General features: G+C 42.6%; 1 protein-coding gene across 1 annotated transcript in view; it reads left to right on the top strand.

Annotated features, from left to right (window-relative positions):
- LOC306923809 (GRAM domain-containing protein 4-like) overlaps positions 1-18075 on the top strand; it is a 128971-nt gene extending 110896 nt beyond the window's left edge. The window contains exons 14-19 of the mRNA XM_079502123.1: positions 655-806; positions 4204-4354; positions 7806-7899; positions 8310-8403; positions 8821-8889; positions 10392-18075. Coding sequence (XP_079358249.1) covers positions 655-806; positions 4204-4354; positions 7806-7899; positions 8310-8403; positions 8821-8889; positions 10392-10517 — 686 coding nt within the window. The 3' untranslated portion in view covers positions 10518-18075. The remainder of the gene's footprint in view (positions 1-654; positions 807-4203; positions 4355-7805; positions 7900-8309; positions 8404-8820; positions 8890-10391) is intronic.
- Positions 18076-18311: the final 236 nt, after the last annotated feature.

Below are 18311 nucleotides of genomic sequence, written 5' to 3'. Positions count from 1 at the left end.
CAAGCTGGGAAATGCAATAATACATGCCATTATCTGGTTATACAATATCCGTTGTACTTGTGGGCAAGAACTCATTGTACCCATTTATCAGATTATCCAGTGCGTGTGACCCATTAGTATCATAGAGGCTAGTTTATTATGCCAGGATCTCCATATTATGGGTATGAAAAATAAATCATGTAACTGCAATTAGTACAGTGACACTAAACATGATCCAAAGCTTGGCTGATCCGTGAATCCGGTCGGTTGGGTTTGGCCAATCAGGGAAGCCGATTTCTGTGGACGCAGACAGACAGACAGACAGACAGACAGACAGACAGACGGATACATAAGTGGATTTCTGGTTCTGGACAACCGTTGATCCGACCAAATTTCCACCAGCACAACAGATCCCTGGGTCATTGGCGACACTCAACGAGTTTTAACGATCAGTGGTATGGTGCTTGAATTATGAACTCAGAACTCTTGTCCTGAAACTAAACCCTTACCAAAGAGCACCTGTTTACTGTTTACCATACTCAAGTCACGGACCCTCCTAGTGCTTCTTCATCTTTTATCGGAGGCATTGATCTTTTGTTTTTGTTTTGCAAATTGATTGGTTTGACTGTTTGTATTATTTAAGTTCATATTCTTCCTCCTCCTCCTCCCATGCAGGACTGTATGCGGGCATTAAGTTCTTCATCATCGACTTCATCTTCAAGAGCTGTCCCAAGCTGAGGGACAAGTATGACACCCCACACATCATCTGGACCAACCTGCCCACAGACCCACAGCTGAAGGGCACCAACGCCATGCTGGCCAGACGGGTGAGCCTGCGTGTGTGCGTGCGTGCGTGTGTGTGTGTGTGCGTGTGTGTGTGTGCGCACGATCAGCTGTTTTACGGTAAAATAATTCAAAATCTATTAAAAGGGCCATTGATTCAAGGCGCTCGGGTGGCGAGGTGTTAAAAGTATTTGTCGTATAGACTGCCGAGCATCTGTACGAACACATTTGGCCCTTGTTCGGGGAGGATGTCTCTGCATGTATAGAACATCGCAGTCCCGCCCCCTTTCAGAACAACGAGCGGGCCGCTCGTCGGGGGCGGGACTGCGATGCTCTATTCTTCCGGGCTGGGGGCAGAGCCTGTCAGCAGGGACTGTTGGGCGGGAGGATTAGAACGAAGGCTCTACGTTCTCCCGGTGGGGGCTCCTCACTGGTAGGTGAGTCAGTAGGATACGACAGCAGTGACAGCACAGAAATGTATGTGGGGAGGAATGGGGCATAACCAAGCCCCCAGTAAGGCTATCCAACGTTGAAGCTGCCACTACCTACTGGCGAAATGTGGAATTGCAACACTTTCCTGGAGGTGGACGGACGTTCATTACGTCACGTGCGTAAGCCCGGACCTCAAATTTGGGGTCCGGGCTAGGCTAGGCTAAACTTCCGCTCGCTCGAGCCATTGAGTTGTACTTCCGGCAGTCTTCCGGGTGCTTCAAAACGCCACTGAGCAACTTCTATTGAAATGAATAGCGGGGGGGCGGGGCTAGCGCTCCGGTTCGGTCTCTATCCTTTTATTACTCTATGGGCATAACGACTAAATTGGGGAGAAACGGAGAAACGAGGGTAAAGGCGTTTGCCATTCCTAAAATTGCTGTCCTAAATGTTGATATCCTGTGTGTGTGTGTTTTGTGTGCTCTCATTGTAAAGTATATTCACTGACAGTGTGACCAGTGGGGCTTTTTTATTTCTGTTTCTTTTGGTTCCAATCACATGAGTTATTGTGTTTCCCTCTCTCAGCTTTCTGGCTTTGAAAAGGTATGGTCCTCCCAGTGTGCCCTTTGCTTTGACACAGCCTGTGTGTGCGTGCGTGTGAGAGAGAGAGAGAGAGAGACACTGCGTACACAAATGGTTAACACCATGGAGGCCCGGGGCGGAGTTCTCCGTCAAGTTCAAGGTCATGGTCAAGTGCCCAAGCCGGAGATTGATAAATAGGACGGAGATTAATGATATCAAAACCGATCGCTTCGCTCCACAGCCTAGGAGCGCTTGTTGCCCAATCCGATCACGTGTCAAAAAGTGACAGGTCATCGAAAATGTTCCCTGCCTGTTTAGCTGACGAAAACGAAAATCTTAAAACGATCATAACTCCCGATCTAAATCATCCCGTCTAATTCTGAAAAGATATCCTGTGTTTGACGGCCTTCTGCGGTCCAGTCGCTAGTCGCGATAGATTTATTATTACCTCCCGTTGTTGTCGATCGACTCTAGAGTGGTGTGGCTATTGTTAGCTGCTACACAGACATGCACACCAACTTCCGGTGCGCGGTAAAAGTGGTACGGGTGCTATAAATGATGGGCACATGGATTAAATAGTTCCGGGCAAGCAAGGTGTTAACGTGTACAAGTGTCTCTGTGAAGGATCAAAATATGTATGTCTCTCCCTCTGCCAAAAATGTTTAATTCAAATTAAATGCAATGGCATTTGCATCCAAAATTTGGTTCAAAAGGAGAATCAGGAATATTTTGGTCCATTTTACAGACAGTGTGATTTATTTATTTATTTTGGTGTGTCTGTGTGTGTATGTGTTTGAACTGGGCTTAATTCAAGGTAAGGTGATTGCAGAGCTAGCAGTGTGTATTGTAGTGTAGCTAGTGAAGTAGATTTAGTTGTTTTAGTCTGAAACCATGGTCACACACAAAGCATTGCAACAGTCAAGCAGTAGTCCTGTCTTCCAATGTCTTCATTTGATAATCTACGTTTGTTTGAGCGCTGTCTAATTCATGGGTATTTCATTGGCTTTATATAAGGCATGAGATTGGCTTTTACAATGTCAGAAAACTGTAGCTTGGTTTTACTCTTTCCAAGAAATGCATATGGATTCAGAAAGCATGATTCTATAATTTCCGTATGTACCCAAATGAAGATTCTGCACTTGTCTATAAAATGAATTATAGTCGCCATTCGCTAGTCACATGTGAAGTAATCGACTAGTTCAATCCAACTTCAGTCACGCTTTTTGTAAACGGTATACTCCGGAGACCAGATACGTGGGGTTTGCTTATAGTTCAATTCAATTAGGGTTTTTGGGTACATTTTAATAATATAATTCACAGTTTTTGGGTGTATTTAAAAAAACCTGTGTCTACAGTATGTGAATTGCCTTGTTTAGCGAACCCAACCCACCCAGCACAAGAATTATTCAGAGGCATGAATGGACTATGAAAGTTCATAAACTCAATGCATCTACATCAGTGGTTTTCAAACAAAGACCCCCACGTTTATATTTATTTGGCCGTGGTCCCCTATAGTGAAATAGTTTATGCCAAGGACCCCCATAAGAGAAGAATTTAGTTCAAATTGTTTCAAATTATTCCACTTTTTTTTTTTTTTTAAGAACAAAAATAGCCCCAAATCAACTGATCGACAAGCTTGCAATGCATGTGACCCGTTGTGAGCTTGTTCATCAGCTATTTTTGACTTTTCTTTTATATTAATATTATTATTTAGAATAGCTAGCATTTAAAATGTGCCTGGAAACCAGCCAAATCGAACAGATTAGTATAATATTGACTAAATTATTTTTTTGGGGGGACCTCCTGAAGGCCCCTCAAGGGACCCCTGGGGGTCCCCAAACCCCACTTTGAGAACCACTGCTTTTAGTGTTGATGTTACACACAAACTGGGCTGCCCTGGTAGAGAATGAGGCGCGTGTCATTTAATATTTTAGCATTGACTGTTCAAAAATGGCACAAGCTCAAGCTAGCCTGGGAACCAGACGAATTTGCCACAGGAAAAACCATTCCCTGTGTAGATATTGGTCTGGCACTGCTCAGTTTGAATTAAATTCCGCTCGCCCCAGAATTGTGGGTGACCAATCAGGGCCCACTATTTCTGTGTTGGAATCTGTTTGTAACCGCCCCTTGGAAATAAATATTCCACACCAAAGTTCCAGACTGATATCTACGCAGCGATATTAGTCTGGCCATGCCAGGCTAAGCTCGAGCTACGAGCTTTGTGCATCTGCTATTTTTGAGCATTTCAAAAACATTGTTTTAGTAGAATATGGCTCAGGTCTTAATTAGTTTAATTGTTGCAACCCCTTACTGAAGACCCACAGTGTTTTTGCCATGGCCAAATGGGTGCTTGGGGGAAGCGGGTTTCCCACATAACTGTGACCCCCAGAAGAATCCTAACCTTCCCATGCCCCCCCTTCCTGTCCCCAGGTGGGGACTCCCTCTATGGCGCGGGGCAGCCTGGCAGCCGGCATTCCCCTGGGCGTCGGTCGAGAGGACGACGCGGGCCGGGCGTACAGCACCAAGAAATCGGCTTTCCACGAAGTCTTCAACCTGTCTGAGACTGAGCGCCCTCTACCAGGTGGGGGGAATGGAACTGCATTGTTCTAACCATTTGTAACCCCAGCATGCCAATACTAGCGGGGGGAGGGGGGGGGGGGGGTATACTCGGCTATTTTTGGCAAAGAGATCTCGTGTAGAGTGAAAAACAGAGCGTACCAAGTACAGTTGGAACTTTTTTTATCTATCTTGCATGATTAAAAGTGCAGTAAAAAGATTTTTAGCAAGTTAGAGTAAATATGTCTATATTCCAGTGGTGGGAGGTAGTGAAATGAACCGGGCGTTCTAGATCGTCCAGGACAGTGGTGGAATGATCCAAACAGTAGCGCACATCCAAGTCCAGGCGGGGACTGAACTTGAGACTCGGCCACACACACTGATTAGATGGCATCATAGCACCAACAACATACCAACAACAACCATAGCCTATAAAACGATCAATCAACAATAAGGCACAGCATGTATTTTTCCATTAAACTTACCATGGCTGATCATTTGAAGACAAAGTCCATCCTTCTTTCTTTCTTTAGAAAAAGTTCAATAACTCGTTCGTGCAGTCCTGTGCGCTTTATTTCCATTAAAAGGTCCCTTTCAATTGCCATGGAGGCCAGCGCTGAGAGTCTAGCCTGTCCAGTCCTTTTAATGGGGAAAATGAAAATGACCGCTCTACAGAGGCTGTGGATACTGGAAGTGTCACTGCCCAACATGTCGGTTTATAAAGCTGATGCAGACGTTTACAGAGATCCTTCTCCTGAAGGAAAACGAGGAGGTCAGCAGGGCTTTTGCCTGCAAAATCAGCCATAGCATACATTTTAGCTCTGTTTTAAGCCGTGTGAGGTCGAAGAGGGCTGCGTGGCTCTCTATGAGGCAATTGAAAGCCTCGTCTGGGAATGATTTCCGAAATGTTGTGAACTGTGTAGCGTCGAGAGAGAGGAATTACATTTTCTCATGGTCTTGAAATCTGTCCCTTAGCTGGCCAAGATGTCACGGTGTAGTTTTTGGTAACTTTCACACACATCCTCCTGTGCACCTCTCCCTCGCCGTGCGCTTGGTGCACCCGTTAAGCTCACAGTAGCTTCATTTAATGTCATCAAATCGCCCCCGCTCCCTCTCAATAGTGTCACAAAACTCATCTACTCGACTTAGACAGAATTTTATGTCAAAGTGCCTTGTTCTGAAGTAAACCATAAAAAAGTGAGTGATCCAAAATGTTGTGAAGAGAGCAAAAAACAAAACGCAAAATTATCTAACTGGTTAATGTATCCATCAGCTTTGCGCACAGAATCATCATCATATTCATCGTGGTGATCTATTATATGCTCGAAAAGCTCCTTTTAGAGCCTCTCTCTTCTCAAACACTGTGCTGACCAATCTAGAGCTATAATTCCACCTTGTCGGTGCGACGTGAGGCAGGCATCTCTGACAGATGTCATCTAGAAGCTGCGTATGTTTAGGAGACCTGGTAAAAAAAAGGCAGCTAGGCCATTTAGAGTCGGAAAAAAATCTTGCATTCCCTAAGCTTCGATGATCCCTGGGACAGAACTAAATGAAGTCTATGGGCATAGCAATGGATAAAAAAAAGCCTGGGGAGCCCTCTCCTTAACTTTAGCTTGCACACCGTTTAACCCAGAGGCCATAACGGCCGTGCCATCATAACACTGTGCCACAACCTTTTTTTTTTAAATGTTTTTTGTGGCTTTCGCCTTTATTTTATATTTTTTCATAGAGGGACAGACAGTAGGCTGACAGGAAATGGGGGAGAGAGATGAGGGGGTGACAGTAAAGGCCGTCGGGATCGGGAGTCGAACCCGCGGCACACTGCCAGACTTGGGCTACCGGCCAAGGTGCCTGGACCGCTGAGCCACGGCCCAGGCCACTGTGCCACAACCTTATCCATGTTCCTCCAGGAATGTGATAATGAGAGAAGCAGTGTTATCAGCCCGCTTACCACTCGTGACATCATCAAACCTGACAAACCATTCCTTGACACCAGCATCTGTCACATAACGAACCATTAGTGCAAGCTGTGCTGTGTCTGTCGTTTCATCCACCATAACTGCGATAAAGGGTGCTGCTTTTATCTGCTCTTTTATCTTTATCTCCCATCACTTCAGCTATGGCATTACTCAGATCCTTTTGGATCTTCCCTGAAGTTCTAGTAAACACTTTGTTGGTTGTGAGATGATAATGCAAATCGTTGTCATATTCCGCTAGAAACTGAAGCAGCTCGACCTAATTGCCCTTGTTCGTAGATTCCTTGCTTTCATCGTGTCCTCGAAACGGGAGCTCTTGTTTCCCCAGAAAGATGACACTGTCAATCAGTCTCTTCGGTATTTCCCTGTTTTTCTTAACTTTTTCGTTGTGCAGTTCAGTTCCCCTTCTTTCTTGCTCATTTAGTTGTAGATCTACCCTGGTCTGCCCAAATGTTTTCATCATCACTGTTGCTTGCAGGTGTCCTGCTGTATTTTGGTGTTTGTTTGCTGCCTTGGTATTAAAGGCAACCAAGGTTTGCAATCCATCAGGGAATGAGCAAGGCCACACAATCCGTTGCTCCGGAACTACTCTGCCGGGACTGGGAGAACCAGATTCTGGCACCTGGAAGGACTAGGTTCTGTGGGTTGACTCCTGTCCGGGCCCCTCCTACATCTCACCAGGTCCACTCCTACTCTCACCAGGCCCAGGACCTGTGCGTTGCACCACACTCCCAGCACCAGGCACTTCATTCAGGAGTGGTGGATTATAATGGCTCTCCTAAAGGCCTCACCAAGGTTTGTTGGGCTTCCTCCTCACGGAGGACACAGGCTGGGGCGCTAACCCATACTGCTCACCCGGGTGCCGTCTACATTCCGGCTGTCACCCGTCTCTCCGGTGGTCACCAGACTATACCGGTTGTCACATAGTCTATTCCTATGAGTCACTATAAATAGAATAACTATAACTAAAAATACATCGCATGGATGCACCTGGGACGTATCCTCAGTGATGTATCCCGAGATTAACAGGGTTTCGGGTCTACCAACATCATACCCCTCACTCAGGCGACCCAGCCGCGGTTGATCAAATCCCGACTTATGTCCCAGTAGCTACCCTCGATCAGTCCATCAGGGAATGAGCAAGGCCACACAATCCGTTGCTCCGGAACTACTCTGCCAGGACTGGGAGAGTAAACTAAGAACTTATCACCAGTCTAAACAGTATAATATAAAAAAGAAATAATATGTACATTGAAACTATACAAACTATAGGTTTCGCCAGGTCAACAAATGAACCTGGCAGGTTTAATGGTAGTCTTTGCAGGGCAAGTGCTACTTGGCAAATTGGGTCTGAGTTGACTCTGTACTTGGTCCGCTGTTTTCCCCCTCTAGTCTACACCAAATCTCTTGACGAATATGCACGCCGGTCTTTATGCAGCCTAGTACATTTACAGCTCGTTGTATTAAACCGTGTCCCGACACTTCTCCTCCTTCCTGCAGTGTGCGAGAACGGCTGGCGATGCTGTCTGATCAACCGGGACAGAAAGATGCCCACAGACTACATCCGTAACGGAGTGCTCTTTGTCACGGAGAAGTAAGCCTCTCATTAGCTTCTGCAAGCTGTTCCATCTCAAACCAACCACAACGAACCACAACAAGTGATGACATGCACACACACAGGGACTGGATTAAGTGGCTGCTGCCAGGCATTTGGAATTAAACTAGAAGGAATAATGCCAGCACAACATCAGTCAGGGTGTAGTCCAAGTGGAGCTAAGTGGAGCTCTGCGGGTCCCCCAAAGAGCCTTTGATACGCTTAAAACAATAATGCATTGATTAGAAACAACAACAACTGTCAACAGTGCGAAAATGAAACATTTCTGGGGCCGACTTTGAGAACGTCTGCGCTAGTTTATTAATAATTGTGTTTACTGCTAAACCTTGCTGTCATAATTCTCCTCTGGTTTTGTTTACTGCTAAACCTTGCTGTCGTATCTCTCCCAGCTACCTGTGCTTTGAAAGCTCCAGTTCCTCCAGATCTGGCTCAACCAAGAAGAACAAAGTTATCAAATTGATCGACATCACAGATATTCAGAAGGTACGTTTTTTGGCTCCGTTTGTATCCTCTTCTGCTTGTCTAATTCAGACAGGGATGGAAGGCAAACTTGCTGGATCAACAAAGCTAGTTGTTGGCCAAAACACGTAATAAGCGTTAAGTCATCGGTGTGTGCCAATTTAGGCAGGGATTTTCAAGCGGACGTCCAAACTATTGTTTTTAAAATATATTGTTTTACCTTCAAGCACCGAAACTTCCTTTTACCAAGCTGCAATTCATTATAGATCATATGGGGGGCTACATTGCATACCGTAGTCTATTGGTGAAAATAGACTAAAAGGCACTTTGAGTACTTAGAAAAGCGCTATATGAATCCCTGATATTATTATTATTATTTCTAAATGCGTAAATGATAAATAATATGTTCTGTTCTCTCCTTTTTCTCCCATGATGCCACAGTATAAAGTCTTGTCCGTGTTGCCTGGTTCTGGAATGGGTATCTCCATAGCAACTCCATCCACACAGAAGGTAGGAGTGTGTAGGACATTATAAAAATATCACAAATACTATTCATATCATAACATTGACTAATACTCTGGCTGCAGTCACGCTGCAATTCTTCTGTGCAAGGAAAAGTTGACAACATGATTATGATGAATTGAATTACATAATAAGACACCCTGAGGGCGAGAAGCGACGGACAACAGAGCTTCTTAATACGGCACAGTTGAGATGCAGGAGTTAAACTATTAATCTGGTGTCAGTGAGGTCAGATGTAGAGTTGCTGGCCGGCTCCATATATGCAGATCTATATTGCACAGTATTACACGTATTATATCATTTTATATATATCAGTATCAGTCAATCCGATCCATACGGTGTGGGGCGAGCGTGTCTCACAGCTTGCAGGTATGCAGGTCTGCTATTCACGGTCGTTCTCAGGTGTGTGATGGAGCATAACTTAGGCTCCATGCAGCCTTGGTTTGATCCATGGGCTTTACTGCAGACAAGAAAAAAAAAACCTTGGAAGTCTACTTCTTCGAGTCGTTCTGCTTTGCTCGTCAGATGTGTGAGAAGTGTTGTGGAGCTGTTATCGTCTGATGGCACGTCAAATGTGACAGCTCAGTTGCTTTGTGGTTGACATTTCCACACTACTGTGTCTCCCGTTTGTCCTCTACCCCATGTTTCTCTCTCCCTTCTGTCTCTTTCTGATGCAAATATGTCCTGTCAATGTGCAAATATGCCAGACTTAGCGAAAAACTACTTTCCATCTGCACCCCCCCCCCCAACAAAAAAACAAGAAAGAAACGATACAGATGTTACAATATACAGCGATACAGTGATATAACAACGATACAAAAAATAGCATATGTGATCACATGTCTGGTTATCTTTCAAACACAGTTTTAACTCCTTTGCTGCCCCTAGTGTTAGCATGGTTGTACTGCACCAGGGGCCGCCTGTCCAGGCCCACTCTATGGAGCTTGTTGTCCTTTAGGAAGGTGGGGGCTTCCGGAAGTGGAACGACACCACACAACACAGAACACAGCCTTTAGCTAGCAGAACAACCAGCTACATTTTCTCAGCGATGCGATACAAAGTCACAAATGATTTACGATCGTCGGGTGTGCGCCGGCTCACCATGGACAGCTCTCTAACCTTTGGAGATACGGTGCTTTGAAAATCGGGTTATAATGGAGGCTCAACGGAGCTGGATTTAGAAATCGCATCGCTGGTGGTGGCGGAGGAGGGCTATACTAGCCGGAGCAATGCTAAAAGGTAAACAGACCGACGGCGCGTTCATATATGGATTAAACATATATCTACGCTTATAAACGTAGCTGGCATAGATAGGTCCCAATAGCTTAGCTACGTTTATAAGCGTAGATGGCAAGAAAATAATGAATTTGAAGGGTGCGACTTGTGCCTTAGCTTTTGTTTTGAGATACGAGGCTACTGCCAAAAACACAATGAAATCATTAATCGCGAAGGTTTGTATAACAAATATCTCTTGACTCTCTCCCTCTCAGCCTTTGGTGTTTGGCGCCATGATCCACCGGGACGAGGCCTTTGAAGCCATCTTCACGCAGTACATGAAGATCCTGACCACGACCACAGTGGCCAGCGCCAGCGCCAGCAGCAGCACCGAGACCTAGGAGGAGACGAGCACCGCTGCCACACCACACCACCAATACAACTGGCGAAACGGCTGCTTTTCTCCATCAGTAGTAAAAACTCGCTCCACTTCTAGCACCACCTAAGTCTATAGCGGCTGCTTTTTTTGTACGAAAAAAAAGTGACCTCTTCTTCTTTCGGTGCGCACCAGAATGAACTGCCTTCACCAGTAGCGACTCTACCATAGTAGTTTGGCCGCACGAGACGCCATCGCGTTCGTTCGCCATCGAACTTTCTCGTTGTATAACAATCAAAACTAGCTGATCGAGGCCAGCGGCCGGTAGATCCTGTAGTGTCAACCAGTAACACGGAGACCTTTCTCCCCACGGACCTCCTCGAAGCGCTGAGGAGGTGGGAGGAAGGAGGAGGAGGAGGAGCAGCTCCTTCCCTCCAGGCGTGTAAGGATGGTTCCAGCTAAGAGCCTAGAAAACAACACACGGATGTTGATGATAACCTGTTAGGTATTTTGTGTGTGTGTGTGCGTGTGTGTGAGTGCGTGCGTGCGTGCGTGCGTGCGTGCGTGCGTGCGTGCGTGCGTGCGTGCGTGCGTGCGTGCGTGCGTGCGTGCGTGCGTGCGTGCATGCGCGCGCGCGCCTGCTTGCACACATTTGTCAGTATGTGTGTGCATTTGCTTGTGTTTGTCTGGTTGACCGTGTGTGTGTGTGTGTGTGTGTGTGTGTGTGGTGGGAGGGCGGTAGATAGGTAGCAGCATCTCTTTTAAACACTGCTGTGTAAACTGAACTATGGGATGGAGGCTGGCTCTCCATCCATCTCTCTGGCTTTAGCCACCTATTCAAAGTAGTGTGTATGTGTGCGTCCTTTGTAGCCCTCGCTGCGTCTGCCTTTGGTATTACTACTGTCTTTACAACGTTTTCCAAATTGTTTTAGTATTTCACTTGCTATATATACACGCACATTACGCCTTGTGTTTGTTTGTTTGTTTGTTTGTTTGTTTATGTTTGTTCACGTTCATGAAAGCCCTCCAGTCTTTCTGTGGCCTAGTTAGGAACAGATGGCGTACACCACTGCCTTTCATTTAGCTGTGTGTTATTTATATGTCTACAGGAGTAGAGATAAAGCGACTGCAGTTAGCGTTATGGATTATCGCTAAACGTGGTGGGAGTTTACATGTTGTTTTACATGGCCAAGGCACGTCCAAGTTGAAGGAGTAGTTCACCCAAGACATTACTTTATTTCAATGGGTTCAGTGGTAGCGAGTTTTAGTTTGTAAAACATTCCAGAATCCAAAAATTAAGAGAAAACTTGATTAATAGAATTAATCCCGAATTAACAACAGCAAAACTTGTTCAGGTGTTTTAACCCATTAATACATGCGGCCGATTCTAAATCAGTAGTTCCCACACTTTCAAGATTTTTCAAAAGCGTTCAAAAATAGCACATACGCTTTACAATCTCGCTGTGAGCTTGTATATCTGCTATTTTTGAATAGCCAACACAATTTCACAGATGCTTTCCCGGTTTTAATGGGCTAAATGACTGGTTGATTCCTGTCTCGCATTAATTCCATTCATCATCTTTACATTCTGGATTCACCGTTAAATGTTTAACAAACGGAAACTCTCCGTGAGTCAAAGAGTAGGTATGTAAACCATAGAAATAAAGTTATTTCTTGGGTGAACTCCTTTAAGTAGCTGCCAACGGGAAACTAGATATAAACCAATCTTTATCCTTGATGTGCCCCATTTTACAACCTGTAGACTCACTATGAAGGGGTAGAGCCAGGCTAATGCTCTGTGTAGAACGAACGTCTACATTCAAGTGGGAATTATTTCTAGAGCATAATACAGTAATGTATGACGTCCCTCTCAATGCCTCTCTGAATTCTGTCGCAGTCATCTCTCGGTCAAGCAATTTTGCACGGAACGCCACATTGTACAGTGGCACTAGAGGGTGCAAAGTGAGGTGTTTTCTCACTCTTGGGAAGGTTGTCACTGGAAGGCATACGTGGAAATAATCCTATAATAATAATCGGTGGTATTCGTTATTTTTTTAGTAACTTCAAACATTCTAATGTACGTGTGCAGTAGGAGAATATCCCCACTGTTTCTGTGTGACGGGAAATGGCACATAATTCTAGATATGAACGCCACAATCACTGTTGGTTGTTATTAACAGTTGTCCCACAGGTTCCGTTTTGTGTTTTTTGTAATTTTTTGAATAAGGCTGGGACCCTGTCAGGTTTCAAAACAGCACAAGCTTCTTCTTAAATGTATCCTGTCAACTGGCACAGCAGGTGATCCCGTGCATCACCAGCTGCAAACGTATACGGCTCTTCTCAACTTCAATAACTAAGTGAACGGTGTCGTGCCATGTGAACATATTTCACGCGTGTTGGATTTGTTTCCATTACGCTATACGGCTAGGTTTCAAACACAGTTCTCAGAACCTTATTTGCGCCGTGCTGCTCAGGAGATAGCAGCACTAAACTTCCTCTTGGAACCCCAGAACTTTGTACTAAAAAAAAAATGTTTTCCAAAATATGAAGAAAAGCTCACATACAGCCTTGTGAGACCAGCCCATTTTCACTTGTTTTTAATTATAATTATTTATTTATTTATTTTCACCTCCCTGGTTCTGGTTAGAATGGGGGAAAAAATAAAGAAACATCAAAGAAGGTTCTGGGTTTACACTCAAAAAGAGCCCATAGAAATGTTGGAAGGAGCAAATGGAGTAGCGGGCTAACAGGCGCTCCAGAACAGCAGCGTTCAGTGTTCAGAAGAACAGCCACACACTGTACTATAGATTCATACTAGGTTCACAACTGGCACATTAGGAGTAACTTTTCCCATTAAGACCTGAGGCCGATTCTACAAATGCCTTCTAAATCAGTAGTTCTCACACTTTCAAGATTTTTCAAAAAATAGCAGATGTACAAGGTCACAGTGTGGCACAAAGTGACGATCTGTGAGCTTGTACATCTGCTATTTTGGAAACGCTAAAATCTAAAATTACACGGATGCTTTCCCGGTTTATTATTATTATCGGTTAGTAGCTGCCCCAAAACAGCTTGTAGTTGATACATTCATTGCTACTCCTCAGCTTCCTTAATATTTTGACAGTTTGCCAACACTGACTCAAGTATGACAATGAAACTTTCAGGGATGGAGTCGATTCATTCCAACACTAATGAAATATTAATTGTCTAAAATGTTAAAAGCTATACACCTTACATTACAATAGACACGAAAGTCAAAACGTTTATCACTGAAGTTATTGAATATCTTGACTTGAGCCTTTACTGACAAACAATATCTCAACTGACAAAAAAGAAAAATCTCTTGGATAAATGAGCCGAAAATGAATATGTTCCCAAAAATGAATGAATGTGCAGTGTTTCTTTCTGTCTACTTTAACCACTTTCAGTGTCACTAGAGGCAAGAATAGGCCGTCGACTAGCTGTAAACTTGTAGTTTGGCTATTTTTGACGTGACAAAATCGTATGACGAAGTATAAACATAGGGCTTACTTTAAGTAGTTAATAAATTGTGCAATCTTGAGTTATAATGCAGAAGAGTCGTAATCTGACTGAAATGCATGGATCAGGCTGGAGAAAAAGCTGGTATTTTTCTTGTGAAACGGCTTGGTGGATGGATGGATGGTCAGCAACAGTTTCCTAAACTGACACCTGGAGATGTGAAAAGTTAAAGGGAACGTGCACCACTGTTGACTTTTAAGGTGTTATTTAAAAACAAAAAAGAGAAATGTAGTAGTTTTCATAAAATTCCTACGATTATTTTTTCCCCCCCCTGTTGTTTCAGGAGTTTTAAGTCTTGAGCCCCAATATCAAGGAAAAATGGTGATTGAAACAAAGAAAATCTGCCTAGATTTGCTGAAGAGCGACATGAGTTGTCTTTTCAGCACAGCACACAAGATTAAGATGTTAGTGATTTTATTTTATTTTTTTCTGAGGAGGAATCCATGTTGGATCTTTAGAGGCTCCGGGTCAGTACATTTGCACCGATATTATCGGCCTTTGTCTACATACGATTTGTTTTGTAGTTTTCATTTGTACATGGAAATGTTTAAGAATTAGAATTAAGCATTGATATATGTTAACTGTGTCTTAAAGAGCTGTTATGCATTCACATAGGACTTTTGTAAAAACTTGAAGTCAATCAAAATGAGTGTAATTTCTTCTTTTTTTGTCATCAGCATTCTACATTGTAGTGTATGGTACCTTTCTTTGTCAGTAACAATGTATGAGAGCAATCTATGGCGGTGCTGGACATGCAGTACTGTATATGAATGTTCAACGATGCATTTCGGAGGAGATTTAATGTTAACCAGATGCTTAGTCCTTTTTGCTTTAACTTGTTTCTCATAGCACCTCCTTGGTTTGGTCATCTATTTGGTGATCATGTCAGAGCAGAATTATGCTTTGGTAGAGGTTTAGGTTATTGTTTACTTGCCATGTGATGTATCGCCAAATACTGGCGATATACATTTAATAGTTGCTCCGCTGATTGGAAATTGATAATCCAAAAATTCATCATTAAGTCATCATTGACATACATTGTATGGTGAAACCTGTTTCAACTAAATGAACGCCCTACTTGATCATACTACAATGTCACACAGAAGTAGCAGATCTGCAAGCTCGAAAATGTGACCTTGAAGATCTACTTTTGCGTTTGTTTGTTGTGCTAAAAGTGATTTTGAGTCCTTTTTCACCATACATTGTCAATGAGGAGTCTTTTTTGTTTAATCATAATTTTATGGAGTAACTATTGGAGTTAAGTATGCCATGACAAGTTAACTGCACAACCCACATCTGTACCAAAGTGTCATGGTGTGTTTAAGTCTATCCACATAAAAGCGTACCCCAGGGACTGGAATTCAAAGGTATTAACAAACCCCCCTTTAGTGTCAAACCAAATGAGTACTTGTAAACTTCAGGTTACACCCTCTACTGCTGGTTTGAGGGGGAAAAGGTTAACTAGCTAATTAGCAAAGCTGTGCTTTATCCTGTGTTTATCTGCCCAAGGTAATTAACACTGAACTGAGCATTTTGAGGCCCTTTTGATGCCGTTCCTTCAAAGGCACAGAATGTACTAATGGTGTGATAGTCTTATATTTGCCAAATATATTTTTTCTTTGCCGTTTTCTGTTAGAAAATGTAATGTTTACAGAAGGTCACTGTTTGAGGCCAGTTTGATTCCCTTTATATGGGGAGAATGACAACTGTGCCATAAATTAACATTATTTCAGCACCCTGCTATAATAGATTTTAATATTTGTTTGTTTCTGACTGATTCTTGTCTGAAATGTATGTTTCATTATTTTTTGTTTAATTTTTTTTGAAGATGCCTACAGCTAAAATGGCCAACATGCAACATGTACGTTTCTTTATCGCTCAGAATTGTTGAAACGCACAAGTTTTGGTTTTCTAATGATTTAATAGAAGCCATGTTTTTTTTGTACAGTACTGGTCTCCAACCATTATTGGCATTTATTTTGTATAACCAGTAGGCTACAATATCTTCAGTAATAAATTGAAATGTACCGAGTTTGTATCATCCGAATTTTTTAATAGGCTGCCTGGATTAATACAAATAAGTAAAATTACAAAGTTTATTTTAATTTCAAAGAATTAGAAAATATATGACCTAGCAGGCAAATGCAGTCGTAATTTATACCAGCTTGCAGTAAGCTAAACCCAATACTGCAGTTTTAAATATATATTTTAAATATAGTTTCTGTCTTGAGGAAACCACACATTTTTTAGGGTTAAGATTTTTTCATAAATCAGTGCTATATATTGAACACCCTTTACGGCTGTGTTGGTTAAAAAAAAAAGTGCTTCGGACAAAACCTCGTAACTTTGATGAGGCAGTATTGCTTTGTTTTCAAAATATATGGTTTTAAATGTTCTGAAAAATTAACATTTTGGAGATTCTTCCCGGCAGCAGAGATATGCAACTCTTTCAGAGACATCATAAATGTCATTCTTATTAATCTATTAAGTTTTATTGTTTCAACTTTAAAAACTAGTTCATTATAGTAACAAAACACAAAGCCCTAATAATATAGAGATAAGAGGTTTCAATGCCTATTCTGGAGGCAAACTACTTTACCAAAACATATCTCCATTTTTTTCATAGTCATCTGACTCAAGGAAATCCGTACAAATAGAAGACATCTTATTAACAAATACTTCTCTCATGTCATCATACTTAGAACAGTAAAACAGAATGTGGATCTCATTTTCAAAATTTCACCAAGATCACAGAACAAGCAGTATCTCTCTTCCTCTAGACTAGAGAGATTTAAACTGCCAGCAATGAGTCTTGATTTCAATCCAACTGAAAATCTTTGGAGAGCTGAAATCTGCCATTGAGGGAAATAGTGGGGATAGTGCCCACTGAAATATCCTCCTGGGCCACCAGTGGGCCCCAGCCCAGGTTGAGAACCAGTGTTTTTAGATGATTACAAGAACAGTTTGGAGGCTATAGGCTACCCAACCAATAACCTGCTGGGGTTCTAAGTGGTGGTTTGGAGTGCAGTCTATGGTTACGCAGTGAAACCGTCGCTCCATATTGTTCCAGGCCAGCTGCATTTGTCATTCTGCACCAAACCGGAGTGTTTTTTTTCACCAGGAGCTATTGTACAGTAGACTACATGACATAGGCCTATGCTACTTAAAAATTAATGTCATATAGGAGCCAATAATGGTGACCAGAACTGTACTATTATGATCTGATGTTGGTGTAATCTGGCATTTTCTGTTACTCAGTGCTGATCTCTGATGATTGCGGGGATCGGAAGCCATGCATTAATGGATCATGTACATCAACCACTGCAGACTGACTATAAGGGTCGTCAAGCACTAAACCTATAATGATAACCGTAACTATATCTGTCACCGTTGTCTTTGATCTTTAGTTGTGATGACTCTCTGCCTTACACAAAAAAACGTTTTCTGTAGGCTACATGTTTCAGAATGAAAGGTAAAACCTTCATTCAACGTGAAGCTTTCTACTGTAGCCTAAACCCATAATTCTGTCAAAAGATGGTCAAGTAAGAGAGGATTTATGTGTTATCGTACGTGTGACTGTCTAAAATAGCAGATCAACAAGCTCACAACGTCGGAGAGCTTGTAGATCTGCTATTTTTTCTCTTCCTACAAACGGAAAGACCCAACCAGTGAATAGATAACATCACCATGAGCAAGACCTGCAATGTGTTACATGGCCTTTATTGTAACTTTTTTTTATCCTGCCGCCAGCTGCTAATAGCTGATAACTGCTGCCTCTCACTCTAACACTCTCTATCTGTGAGGAACCTGCCATCTTTGTTTTTTTGTTACATAATACTTCATAACCAGTATGTCTAATAAAAAGCCTTTGGAATAATGTTATATCTCGATCACCTTCTAGTTGTGAACTGATACTAACAAAGAAGAATTTTATATAAATCTGTAATTCTATACATTTCTGTAAAGTTTTTAAAAAGAGAATGATGTCTATTGTAAAAATGTGATGTACTTCTTTTTTTTTTAAGTAAACCTGTTTAAAACGGTGGTTCAGTGGTTATTTTATCCCTCCATTTCCTCTTTCCTGGTATGATGGGCCAGGTGAGATTTTGGTACCATTAAGATGCAAAACGTGTGGTATCAGTTTGTTCGTCTGACATCCAGGAGTGATAAAATGTAGCAGTGATAGCAGCCTGTTTCAGAAGAGTAGCTGAGTATCATTTTAGGAGTATCTGAATATGCAAAGCCACATAATTCAACTCCAAAATGATTCACTTTTATT

The sequence above is a fragment of the Electrona antarctica genome (genome assembly GCF_951216825.1).
Source record: "Electrona antarctica genome assembly, chromosome: 5".
NCBI lineage: Eukaryota > Metazoa > Chordata > Actinopteri > Myctophiformes > Myctophidae > Electrona > Electrona antarctica.
The sequence above is the reverse complement of the archived record's forward strand: the minus strand, read 5'-3'. Positions and strand labels throughout refer to the sequence as shown.